General features: G+C 42.1%; 1 protein-coding gene across 1 annotated transcript in view; it reads left to right on the forward strand.

Moving 5' to 3' along the window:
- Positions 1-82: 82 nt before the first annotated feature.
- Positions 83-13,643, forward strand: part of SLC25A32 (solute carrier family 25 member 32) — a 56,644-nt gene continuing 43,083 nt past the window's right edge. Inside the window, exon 1 of the mRNA XM_007173384.2 lies at positions 83-576. Coding sequence (XP_007173446.2) covers positions 423-576 — 154 coding nt within the window. The 5' untranslated portion in view covers positions 83-422. The remainder of the gene's footprint in view (positions 577-13,643) is intronic.

Consider the following 13,643-nt stretch of genomic DNA (forward strand, 5'->3'; position numbering starts at 1 on the left):
TAGACTACTTCCTGTCACGTGACGTCCGCGGAGCGGAAACCGGGTTCCGCTGGGCCCTGCGGTGCTCCGTAGTTTTGCGGACAAAGGTTGGCCGGGGGCGCTGTTTCAGTGGCGTTCTCCCATCCACGCCCTTCGGCCTAAGCCAGCCGCCGAGGTGGGCGAGGCGGGGCGGGGACTTGGCGGAGGCGCCCCGCCCCCTCTCACTCTCCTCCGGGTAGGCGTGGCGTGCGGCAGCACAGTTCTCTTGTACCCCTGGCCCCTGGGTCTCTCGGCTTCAACCCGCGCCCAGGTGTCTGACTCCACGCGCGGGTTCCGGAAGTGGGCTCGTGCCCTGCGGTTTCTGCTCCAGCGTGGCGACCGTCGCCACGGTGGCGGCCACTGCATCTCGTCCCACTTCCACGGCATCACCGGGCCCTGAGCCCATGACGGGCCAGGGCCAGTCGGCATCCGGGTCGTCGGCGTGGAGCACAGTATTCCGCCACGTCCGGTACGAGAATCTGGTGGCGGGCGTGAGCGGCGGGGTCCTTTCCAACCTTGCGCTGCACCCGCTGGATCTCGTGAAGATCCGCTTCGCCGGTAAGAAACCGCTCAGACCCTGGGCTTCTCCTTGCTGTCACCCCGAACTGAGTGATAAAAGACGCAGACGGAGGCATTGGCCTCTCCTGCCTCTTCCATACGGCAGGTGAGGCGAGCGTTGAAGAAGCTGCTGTTTGTCCGGGCTCGCCTGGGGCCAGATTTGAGGCAGGGGAGTTTGGTAAAGTGGTCTGGCCGCCGTCGTCCCCTTTCCCCAATACTGAGGGATGAGGAACATGGATATAAAAGTCTGAGAAAAGTTCTCATTGGTATAGAACGTGGGACTCAAAGCCTGATTTATAAAATAAGAAAGGGTTTATCACATTTTAGGGCTTAACCCTCACAGGTGTAAATCATTCACCCTTGGAGGTACAGGTTTCCCCCGCTGTTCGAAAGTTCGCTTTACAGCACCTCGCTTTTTTTTTTTTTTTTTTAATTTATTTATTTATTTATTTTTGCTGTGTTGGGTCTTCGTTTCTGTGCGAGGGCTTTCTCTAGTTGCGGCGAGCGGGGGCCACTCTTCATCACGGTGCGCGGGCCTCTCACCATCACGGCCTCTCCTATTGCGGAGCACAGGCTCCAGACGCGCAGGCTCAGTAGTTGTGGCTCACGGGCCTAGTTGCTCCGCGGCACGTGGGATCCTCCCAGACCAGGGCTCGAACCCGTGTCCCCCTGCATTAGCAGGCAGATTCTCAACCACTGCGCCACCAGGGAAGCCCGCACCTCGCTTTTAGGAAAGGCTTACATTAGTGCCTGTTTTCCGCTAACCCAAAAATCCGAAAGAAATCCGAAGTGGATTTTCGCCTTACAAAAAAAAGACGAAAAGCGAAAATAGCATTCAGCGTCTGTTCTGCAGCAAGCCCTTGTAGAGGCAGCATGCACCGCCAGCAGCGCGAGTGGCACCACTAGCTCCTTTCCTGGGAACTGCACTCAGCATCTCAGCGTCAAGCCGCCATAACCTTGAACTGTGTCTGTGAGCATCTGTGCTGTATCTGGATTTATTTTGTGCATCCATTAGCAAGGTGTGTGTTAAGGTAATTGCTTCTTCGCTTTATGCAATTTTGGCTTATTAAAGCTTTCATGCTTTACTTTCGCATAGCCAGGGAAACCTGTACTTTGAAAGTTCAGGATAGTCACGTGTTTGGCCTCAGGGCTGAGAGGGAAATGCAAGTGCTTGGAGTAGGGAGTAATCCTTAGCAGATGGTTAGGAATGAGGTTGGGATAGAATTCTCTTGAAAGTTTGTTTTTGGTGTTTACAGTGTGGTACAATGTCCTGTGAAGGAATAAGTAGCTAGAATTCAAATAGTATTGTTTTTTATTTAGCTTTATTGAATGAAGTTCATCGAGTTAAGTGAATTAAGTATATTGAAATTAACAAAGTACTTTAACAGATAAACTCAACATTAAATTCTGGAAAAGATAGCTTCAAAGAAGGTCTTTGATAACTTTATTTAGAAAGTATTTTCTGTCATTTCAGTTCTCTTATTACTGTTACTAAAAGTGGGGTCCAGCTGCTCGGCATTCAAAAGCCAATAAAGAGGCAAAGTTGGTGGAAGGGAAAGTTTGCTTTATTTCAGAGGCAGGCATCTGGGGGTGGGAGGGCGGCCTCATGTCCAAAGGCTGATTCCCAGCCCCCCTTCCCGGACAGTCAGTGGGTAAGACCTTTTATAGGCGGAGGGAGGGGGCTACATGTAGAAACAACACAGGCAGCTCTGACCGTCATCTTGAAATTGGTCATGCAGCATAATCTTGATTGTTTTAAGTACAGTTAGTCTTCAGTTCCAGGGTCGGTTTGTTCCCATTTCTTTGAGGCCAGTTCGTGGAATTGTGGCAGCTTATGTTATGGCTAATCTGGTCATCATGTAGTTAACTTCTTCCACCTGGTGAGCATTTCAGTATCTACAAAACAGCTCAAAGGATATGGCTCAGAATATTATCTACAGCCCTTGAAGAGGAACTAAAGGTCCTTGACTTTGCTTAATGAGTAAATTATTATTATTTGGTCCTGTTTGACCGTTTTCCTTTGCTTCCGTATTTTCTCACTTCTCTAATTAAACTTATTCTTTGACCAAAGTTTTTCTACAGGCAAAAGGCAGGCAGAGGATGTGGGGGGAAAGGACCATAGGGTCCTGCTCTATTTCATTACTACAAGGTAGTTTCTACCATGAGAATTAGATCAGAAGTGGATTATCTTAAAGAGTTAGGTAATTGTATTCTGTTCACCTGGTGTATATTGGTCTTTTAACATTTGTAGACTGCTGTATGGGATACAGAAGCACCTAAAGTTCTAGCCTTCAGGAAACTTGCATTCTAATGGTGGGTTTGAGACTTAGTCAAATAAAAAGTAATTGTAGACAACATAAAATTAAGGGCAAAATGGAATAAATCCAAATACCAAAACATGAGTAGAGATAGACTGTTAAGAAAAGTGTAGGGGCTTCCCTGGTGGCGCAGTGGTTGAGAGTCTGCCTGCCAATGCAGGGGACACGGGTTCGAGCCCTGGTCTGGGAAGATGCCACATGCCGCGGAGCAACTGGGCCCGTGAGCCACAACTACTGAGCCTGCGCGTCTGGAGCCTGTGCTCCGCAGCAAGAGAGGCCGCGATAGTGAGAGGCCCGCACACCGCGATAAGGAGTGGCCCCAGCTTGCCGCAACTAAAGAAAGCCCTCGCACAGAAACGAAGACCCAACACAACCAAAAATAAATAAATAAATAAAATTAAAAAGGAAAAGAATTAAAAAAAAAAAAAAGTGTAGCTTGGTGATGACCACGGATATATATCTGTATCTGTAAATGTTCCATTAGATCTTGAGGTTCCCCAGAGAAGGACTAAAATTTTGACAGCTGGAGAGGAGGCAAGAAGCCATTGAAAATCGGTGAAAATTATGGAGTGTTCTCCCTAGAAGAAAAGCCACAGAGGCATATAATTTCCATAGTTTACCATGCACACACAAATAATAATTATGACAACAGGGAACATTCATTGAGCATTTACTTGCAGCAAGAGCAATGAACTAAGAACCTTACTTGCATTATATCATTTACTACTCTGAACAGCCCTGTGAGTTTATTATCCCCGTTATACAGGTGAGAATAATCGAAGCTGACTAACTTGCCCAAGTCACAAGTTTGTAAAGATAGATCTGGAATTTGAATCCAGGCAGTCTAACTCAAGTACCCTCTGGCACTTAACGACTTACCCCAGTACCTTTAGGAATTCCTGGTATACTGTGGCTTGAACATGAAGGCAGGAATTCTGGACTTGGCTGCAGGTGCAGACCTATATGACTTGGTATTTCTCTTCTGCAGCATTTTATGTAAGAGCAGAAGAGGTGATGGTTGAGATGATCATTGAGGAATAGTGTGGTTGGCCTGATGAGTTTAAGATAGTGCTGTGAAGCAAACTGTGCCTGAGAAAAGGGAATTCTTGGTACCTGAGAATATTGGTAGTCTTTATGAAATGGAGAGACTATTAGGAGACCAGTAGGGCTGGAGTGATTGAGATAGGATTGGGGGACAAAATTAAAGATCTAGGAGTTGAAAAAGAACTTTGTAATAACACGCCCATAGTGTGGCTGTGAAATGGTGATAAGAAAGAAGAAAACTTAGGAAGATGAATAACTGAAATCAAAATAGTTGCCTGACCACCAGCATTAGTACCAGAGTTTCTATGCTTTCATAAAATTAAGCCCTTATAATAAAATTATAATACCTAGTGATGGGGGTGTTAGTCTTGACCATTAAACCAAACCTGCAATATTTCAATGAGTTCAGGTACAGATTGGAACTCAGAGGTGTCCAGAGTAGTCAAAGGATTAGAAGTCATTTCATACGAGAAATGACTGGAGGAACTAGTTTAACTTAGGGGGTGGGAGGGACTTAAGGTATTTAGAGAACTGCCATGTGGGAAAGGGAGCTGCCTTATTGCAGGTGATCTGAAGGGCAGACAGAGGTTGGGTGGAAATTACAGGCAAGCAGATTTTGGCCTGGCAAAGTGGTGGTGCTCAGAAGTGAAACTGGCAATGACTGGCAGTGGTTCAGCAGTTGGATGACAGAGGTTAGAAGATATTCTTGTGTTGGGTGGAAAGGTCACTTGAGGTGATTATTGAGGCCCCTTATAACTTCAAGACTTAAAGTATTCAAGGTGACACTTTAAGTCATCGAGAATGATGAGAGGGAGCCCCAACAAAGAATGTGAATGAGGTATAAAGATAGTAATTTTCTAAAATAGCCTGAAATCCTAATCTGTAGGTTAATCAAGGAACCAAAATGTAGAGCCCGTAACAAGAATAACATACAGTCAAGTTTTGTATGTATATGGTATTGCAAGACCCAGTAGCATAAATAAAGTAATACTTACTGAATGTTTGCTATGTGCCAGGCATGCTTTTAAGAGCTTTATATGTATTAACTCACTTAATTCTCTGTAACTTTTAAAGTTAGGTTCTGTTATTTTTCCCATTTTGTGGATGAGAAAACTCAGGCACAGAGTAATCTAGTAACTTACTCAGGGTCACACAGTAAGTGTTGGAATTGGGGTTCAAGCCCAGGAAGTCTGGGTTTTCATAGCATATGCTGTTAGACTGAAACCATAAGTGGGTAGTTTGGTATAACTAAAGGGTAAAATGCTAAAGGTTGAAATGAAAATTATTCCAGAAAGTAAAGCTTCTGGATTGACACATCTTTTATGCCATGTAAAAATGGAAGCCAGGTCTGGATGTTAGGAATGAGATCAGGACTAGAGATGTAGAAACCATAGTGCAGCGATAGAAATTGAAGCTACTTAATGATTGAGAGACTACCCCTGTTGAGTGGACAGACTGCCTAAAAATCAGCATTTAAAGGATGGGCAGAAGAGAAGGAGGCTGCAAAGGAAATTTAGTGGCCAAAGAAGTAAGAGGAAAATCAGGAGAGAGTGAAACTAGCCCAAAGAAGTGTGTTTCAGGAGGTAAACGATGTCAGGTGCTGCTCAAGGGTTAAATAGAGAGGAATCCCAAAGTGCACTTGGAGGTCTTTAACCTGCAGTAGCAGGTGGAGGCCCAAACCAGCTTGCAGTGGATTGAGAAGCAATGGAGGTGAGAAAGTCCATGCTGAGATTGTAGTTATCTCTTCCAGAAGCTTAACTGACAGGGAGGCACTGGTATCTGAGAGGAGACACTCAGGAGATACTTTAGTGTTTACGTTTTGATGGGAAAAAACTAAAAGTGAGAAAGAGATTGGAGATGGAGACAGGAAGATAATGAGTGAGATTTCTAAGGGGTTTTAAGCAGAATCTAGAGCAGTCTCTTTCAAACTTTTTTGGCCACAACCCTCAGTAGGAAATAAATTTTATCTTTGCTATCTGGTACGAGCACACATGTGCACATATTACTGAAACAAGTTTCTTATAGTAATAGTTATCCTCACTACTTGTGATGTCATTTATATTGTCTTCTATTACAGTCTGTTGTTGGTGTGGTTTTTTTGTTTTGTTTTGGGGTTTTTTTTTGTTTTGTTTTAATGATCTCCTCAATCAATTTCTTGACCCATCTGCAGGTTTCAAAATGCTGACATAGAGTACAGGTAGAGGGGATTGGTTTTATTAAGAGGGACCAACTCTTCAGTGTGACAGAGGAAAGGAGGGGTAAAACTAATACCCAACAAATGAAACAGGTTGTAATAGGGTAGTAAAAATTAGTGTCCCCTGTCTTGGCTCCCTCCTGCACAGCAAACTTTTCTATCTTCCAATTGCGTCTGTTGACATCTTTTAGTACTATTGTAGGCCGTTGTAACAGTTATGCAGGAGGTATTTAGATGTACCTACTAAATCTTTGGTGGCAAGTGTTTTTAAGACAATTATGAGGCCATTTAGGCCAAAAATATTCACTGTACAGTAAGTCCCCTACATACAAACCTTCAAGTCGTGAACTTTCAAAGATGCGAACATGTGTTTGATGTCCAATCATGTAAGTTCACGTGTCTGGCATACATTGTCACATGTGTGCATCCTCTACAAGTGGTTTTGCTTTTGTGTACTTTACAGTACTGTGTAGAGTACAGTAGTACAGTATCTTTATTTCAAGCCCATGATGTCCAGAAGCAGGTGTAAAAGCAGTGGTGATGTAGCTGGTACTGCTAAGAAGCGCCAAGTAATAACGATGGAAACAAAAGTGAATAATTGAGAGAGTGGAGCGAGGCAAAAAGATGGTAGACATTGCTCATTCTTATAACATGAATTGTTCAACCATTGGCATGATTCTAAAGAACAAGAGCAAGATCACGGAACTTGTGAAGTCTGCTGTGCCGGTGATGTTGACAGTAATATCAAAGAAGCGTCGAAAAGTGATGGAGGAGATGGAGAAACTTCTCAGTGTGTAGATGCAGGATCAGCATCAGCGTCGAGTCCCGCTCAGCTTAATGCTGATTCTAGAGAAAACTAAAAGCCTTTATGAAGACTTGAAGAAGAAACACAGCAGAGAATCAGAGGGCGCATCTTTTCATGCCAACCATGGCTGGGTTCATCGGTTCAAGGCTAGAGCTAACCTTCACAACGTAAAAGTAAGTGGTGAGGCAGCGAGTGCAGATACGGTAGCTCCCTGGGAATTTCCTGAAACACTTTGAGAAATTATTGAAGGCATGTGTTTACCCGAGCAGGTTTTTAATGTGGATGAGACAGGACTGTACTGGAAGAGGATGCCAGACTGACATTACATCAGTAAGGAGGAAAAGTTGATGCCAGGCTATAAGGCACCAAAGGATAGGATAACTCTGGTGGCAATGCTTCCGGTGATATGAAGCTGAAGCCTCTCTTAGTTTATCATTCAGAGAACCCAAGACCCTTAAAAACATAGCCAAGGCCTTCTCTTGTGTGGAAGAATAACCCCAAAGCCTGGGTTACACAGGCCATTTTCCAGGACTGGTTTTTCCACCACTTTATCCCAGAGGTAGAGAAATACTGCTTGGAGAAGGATCTCCCATTCAACATTCTTTTGCTGCTTGACAGTGCTACGGGCCACCCTCCATTCATGGACAGCTTTCATCCCAAAGTCAAAGTAGTGCATCTGCCGCCACATAGTACATCTCTCATCCAACCTGTGGACCAGGGAGTTATAGCGACTTTCAAAAAATATTTTTTACATCACACTTTTCGTTAGGCAGTAAAGGCGAGTGATGAATCGGGAACAACCTTGCAACAATTTTGGAAGGACTGTAACATCTACAAGGCCATTAAAAACATTGACTTTTCTTGGCATGAGGTTACGGCTGTCACCATGAATGGGGTTTGGAAGAACCTTGCCTGCAGTTTGTTGACGATTTTCATGGGTTTGAAAAGGTGGATGGAATCCAAAGAGCAACTTAGTGACCCTCAGCGAAAAGCTGGAGCTAGATCTGCAAGAGGACGACTTCACTGAACTCCTTGCTGTGTAAAACGAGGAGCTTACTAATAAAGACCTGCTGGAATGGGAGGCCCAGAGAAAGGACGAAGAGACAAGGAAGAAAGAGTAACTGAAGAACCGAAGAGATTCACGATGCAGGAAATGGCAAGGGGATTTTCTCTTCTTTATTTGAGGAGGCACTGTTCGTTTGTGAGGCACAGGACCTGAATGTAGAACAGTACACAAAGGTTGCAGCAGGCGTTCAGAATGCAATCCACTGCTACCATGTCATCTATGACAAGCAAAAAAGAGCTACTACCCAGACATCACTGGATCGTTTTTTCAAGAGGGTAGATAGAATTGAATCCAGCAAGGAACCAGAACCTGTGCCATCAACGTCAGGCGTGAATGAAATTGCAGCTTGCCCTCCATCTCCTGTTGCTGAGGATCCTTCAGCTCTACCATCTCCCACCTCCTCTCCCTCCTCCAGTCAGTAACTCTTCTTGCCTGTTCACTCGATGCCAGCCCCTGTAGGACAGCTATTGTACTGTACTACTGTACTTTCCAAGGTACTGTAAGATTAAAAATGTTTTCTTTATTTTTTGTGTTTGTTTTTTATGTATCATTTGTGTCAAAAGTATTATAAACCTATTACAGTACAGTACTGTATAGCCGATTGTGTTAGTTGGGTACCTAGGCTAACTGTGTTGGACTTATGAACAAATTGGACTTACGAATGCACTCTCAGAATGGACCTTGTTCGTATGTAGGGGATTTACTGTATTTTGTTTACATAGTGATTTTAATTCTACATTAGAGAGGCCCTAATTCAGATCCTCTTCATCTCAGTAACTTTGCAGTGGCCTCTTATTTTCTTGCTTCCAGGTTTTCCACCTTCAAATTCATTCCCCCCAGGGTGCCTGGGTCTCCTTTCTAAACACATATTTGGTTATCTTAGGCACACTTGAACCCAAGTTTGAGAAATATGGGACTTTGAGATCATAGGCAGACTCTCTTTTGTGATTTTCAAGAACCTTTGCAATTAAGTCTCTTAGTCTGCTAGGGCTACCATAACAAAATACCACAGAGTGGCTTAAACAACAGTAAATGATTTTCTCATAGTTCTGGGGGCTGGAAGTTCAAGATCAAGGGACCAGCAGGGTTAGTTTCTGGGTGAGGCCTTTCTCCTTGGCTTACAAATGACTTCCTTCTAGCTGTGTCCTCACATGACCTTTTCTCTGTGCATATGCACTCCTAGTGTGTCTTCCTCTTTATAAGGACCCACCAGTCCTATTGAATTAGGGCCCGACCCTTATGACCCCATTTAATCTTAATTATCTCCTTAAAGGCCCTATCTCCAAATACAGTTACATTGGGGGTTTGGGCTTCAATATATGAACTGGAGGAAGGACACAATTCAGTCCTTAAACAGGCCCTTACTCTTCTTTAGAGGCTGATTTCCTACCAACCTTTCCCTCTAACAGCTGTTTACTTCAGCTGTACCATGCCCCCAGTATTCTCCCCAGCAGTGCCAGGTGCTGTGATACTTCATGTATTTGTACCAGCTGTTCCACTTGTCTAGAGATAAACTTTCTCTCCTTTTCCCAAAGACAAGTTTCTAATCAATCTTCAGGGCTCTACCCAGTATCTGCTCTCCCACTTTGCCTGTCACCATCCTACATCCCCCCAGTTCCTCCATACACAAGTGTTGATCGTGTTTCCTCTGTATTCCTGTAGCACTTCATAGGTTTACCATGGTGCTCATAACTTTGTAATGAGATTGCTTGTCCATTTTGCCTTGCAGATTATATCTTCCTCAGGGTCAGGGTTTGTGTCCTACTTAGGTTTATATTCCTTCTTTGCTTGGCAGTGATAGTCAATAAATCATTTTCTTAATTTTTTTTAATAAATAATTATCTGTGAACAAGCAGACATCTTTCAAAATTAAAGATTTGATCCTAACTATATGCTGAAGTAGGTAAGATTATAGTATTAAGGAAGTATAGGGTACAGAATGTTGCCTATTACTGAGATACTTCATACTCTACACTTCTAGGATTGACTTTTTTTCTTTTTTTTAATTTCATTTATTTATTTTTAGCTGTGTCAGGTCTTAGTTGCGACATTCCTGATATTCGTTGTGGGTTCTTTTGTTGTAGCACACGGGCATTGTTGCCCCGCAGCATGTGGGATCTTAGTTCCCCAACCAGGGATCGAACCCGTGTCCCCTCATTGGAAGGCAGATTCTTTACCACTGGACCACCAGGGAAATCCCTAGGATTGACTTTTTAAAACAAAGAAATCATTGGTTCATATCTGAAAAGCAAAGGTGGTTTGTGATTTGTGTTTTTTTGTTTGCTTTTTTGTTTTTTTTAAACCTCAAGAGAGAACTTGTGTTGTGAGCTTATTATTGAAAGGAAAATTTACTTAGAAGACATTTATACAGGAGAATGAGAGCCATAAAATCCAAGGGAAACATCAGAAAGATTATAAAGAACACAGCAAAACATTTCTTAAGAACCAGTAACTCTGCTACTTGCTTTTAAACTTATCTTCTATAAACCTCACGACAGCCTGCAGGTAGGTAATATTTATCCCCACTTAAAGAGGACGCTAAAGCTCAGGAAGAAAAGACCAAGTAGCTAATTAGGAAAGTTAGATATCAAACCCAGGTCTTCTAACAAAGCCTAGTGTACTTTAATCTCATTTCATGGTGTAACATTGTCAGGTTAATGATGAAAGAAATTGACTTTTCCCCCTTTGCCTGGCATTGGTAAACAGTCAGTGGTTCTTTGCCAGGCTGCAGTATGCACAGTAAAGTAGTGGCAAGGGGACAGTGAACTGGGCATGCCTGAGTATGACTAGTGGACTGTAATTTGTATAAACTTCCTGGGGGGCAGTTTCTATGTGTATTTGTAACAAATTTATACTCTTTGACCCCTTCTAATTCCCATTCTAAGGATATAAGAAAAAAAATTGTTGAACAGAATTTTCTTTAGAGACCTTTTAATAATAGCAAAGAGAAAAAAACAATTCACATGTCAACTAGAGGACTGTTTGTACAAATGATGGGATATCTGTGAGAGGCAAAACCATCATGTCATTGTTGAAATCGTTTTTTGTTTTTTTTTTTTGGAAATCTTATTTTACGATATACCAATTTTATAAAAACATAATTAAGATTATAAATTTGGCATTCTCTTTCATGCTATTTCCCTGTAGGAAACAAAAGGCACATTCAAAATAGTATAGCTCTGGGGCATGGGGGTGCCTAAAAGGATTGTTTACAAAGATGTAAGCAGATCATAGGAAAACCGTAAGGAATAATGTAGTACTTGGGGCTAGAAACAGTTTGGGCTGCTGTCACCTGAAGGGCCAAAGGACAGGGAGAAAGAGTCATTGAGAGAGGGCCAACTTGAGAGGAGCTATGACCTTCAGTAGAGGAATGCAACCTGCCCAAGGCAACCCCTGCAAGAATAAATAGCTGCATCTGCTCTCTTCCATCCCTTTGATCTGCCAGGGCTCCCCACTAACCCAACTCAGCTAGAAGCTAGAAGGCAAGATCAGGCTTCTGGAGCAGAACATGGTTGAGAGGGGTGGACCCTGAATCTGGAAAGGAAACAGAAGATATTCAGGCTATATTAATTGAACACACATATATTGAGAGCCTGCAATGTACCAAGCACTATGTTAGGAGTAGGCATATTGCAATGAGGAAGTAGTAGTCTCTGCCCTCACAGAGCATCTTGCTACTGAGAAGCCAGGATAATTGAACAAAAAAACTAATAATTGCAATGAAGAGTGTTTTATTATGGTAGGGAAAGTATGGTATGCCATGGGAACAGAGAAACTTGACCCCATCTAGAGGGTAGGAAAGGATCCCCAAAGGAAATGATTGTTAAACTGAGACCTGAAAGAGGAATCAAAGTTAACTGTGTGAAGGAATAGGTAAGAAGAGAATGTTCATGGCAGACAGAGTAGCCTGTGCCAAAGTGTTAAGGTCAGAGACTGTATAAGAGCTGAAAGTTGTTGAACATTCTAGCAATTTTCATCAAATATTTTGAAGTGTAAACTTCAATGAGCCAGGCGCTATGCAGTAAGTTCCATAAGGCAGCATCACTGAATGCAGGGAGAGAATAAAGAGGAGACTGGGGCTTGTTGCAGAAGGGTGATGGAGGGTCTTATGTACTATGTTAAGGAATATGTTCTTTATTGTTTGGGGTGTAGAATAGTTTTAAGTAGATAAATGACTTATTGAAATGCATGTTTCTAGAAAGGTTACCTAACCTACAGTGCAATTAATGGGGGCAGGGCAGCAAAACTGGATATAAGAAGGCTAATTTAAATTCTGTTGCTAGTTGAGAAATGGTGTCCTGAAGTAGGGTGATGGCAGTGTGAACCGAGAGATGTGAATGGGTCCAGGAGAGACTTGTGATACAGAATCAACAGGACATCTTAATTGGTAAGAGGTTGTAAAAGGAGGAGTGTTCGTGGATGGTCCCCAGGTTTCTGTCTTGAGCATCTGTGTAGATGGTAGTTCTGTTTATTGACCAATACGGATAAGCAGAATAAGAGCAGCTGCAATAGGGATAGGGAATACTAGTTCAATTTTGCATATGTTCAAACTGCAACTTCTCTTAGTTGCATTTATCTATGTAGATCTGAAGATAAGCAAAAAGGTCTGGTCTAGGGATAGAGAACTGGCATTTATATTCACAGACAAAAGAAAGGGTGGAAATATACCACAATAAAGGTAGTCATCTTGGAGTGGTGGCATTGTGGGTGATTTTATTTTCTTTATTCCTTCTATATTTTGTAAATGTTCTACAGCGTACACGTTTTGCTTTTCAAAAAGCCATTTTTAATGATTGTATGCTGGTTTAATATTTATTACATGGAAAAGGTTTTAAGATTACTCTATTTCAGTTGCAGATATAAAGCATCTGAAAATGTTCTTGGGTGAAGGATAATAGAAATAAAAATTTTTAAAATTTCCCTAGGGCTGCTGTTTTATTTTATTACAAAAGGTATATGTCATCTTTGTTTACCTTTTACATCGTGAAATTTGTATTGTTGAATTCTCTTTATCATTCTCCCCCTACAACCACTCACAGCCAGTCTCGTTCCCTGCAGATAGCTACTATTAACCATATGCAGTGTCTCAATCTATTACTTTCATAGCTCTCAATTTTTCTAAATATTCAGAGTAGTCCACAGTATACATATATCATAATTTATTTAAACATTTCCCTATTGGTGGATGTTGAAATTACTGTCACTTTTGCTGTTGCAGAAGACGCTTCAGTGAACATTGTTCTATGTGTATCTTTTTAGATTTGGGGCTATATTTCTATAGGATATATTTTTAGAAATGGAACTGCTAAGTCAAAAAATAATTTGCATTTGAATTTTTATTAGTGTTAAACTGCTCTCAGAAAGGCCATGAAAGTGTCTATTTCCAAACACCCGCACCAACACTGGGAATTAACAAACCTTAAAATTGTTTTCCGTCTGGAGGGCAAAAAAAAAAAAAAAAAAAAAAAAGCTACCTTGTCTAATTTGTATTTTATTGGTGAAGTTGAAAACTTTTTCAGTGCTTCTTTTTTTTTATTGAATAGTTGATGTACAGTATTACATGTTACAGTGTACAGTATAGGGATTCACAATTTTTAGAGGTTATACTCCATTTATACTTATAAAATATTTGTTTTATTC

Source organism: Balaenoptera acutorostrata, chromosome 17 (genome assembly GCF_949987535.1).
Source record: "Balaenoptera acutorostrata chromosome 17, mBalAcu1.1, whole genome shotgun sequence".
In the NCBI taxonomy this organism is placed as follows: Eukaryota; Metazoa; Chordata; class Mammalia; order Artiodactyla; family Balaenopteridae; genus Balaenoptera; species Balaenoptera acutorostrata.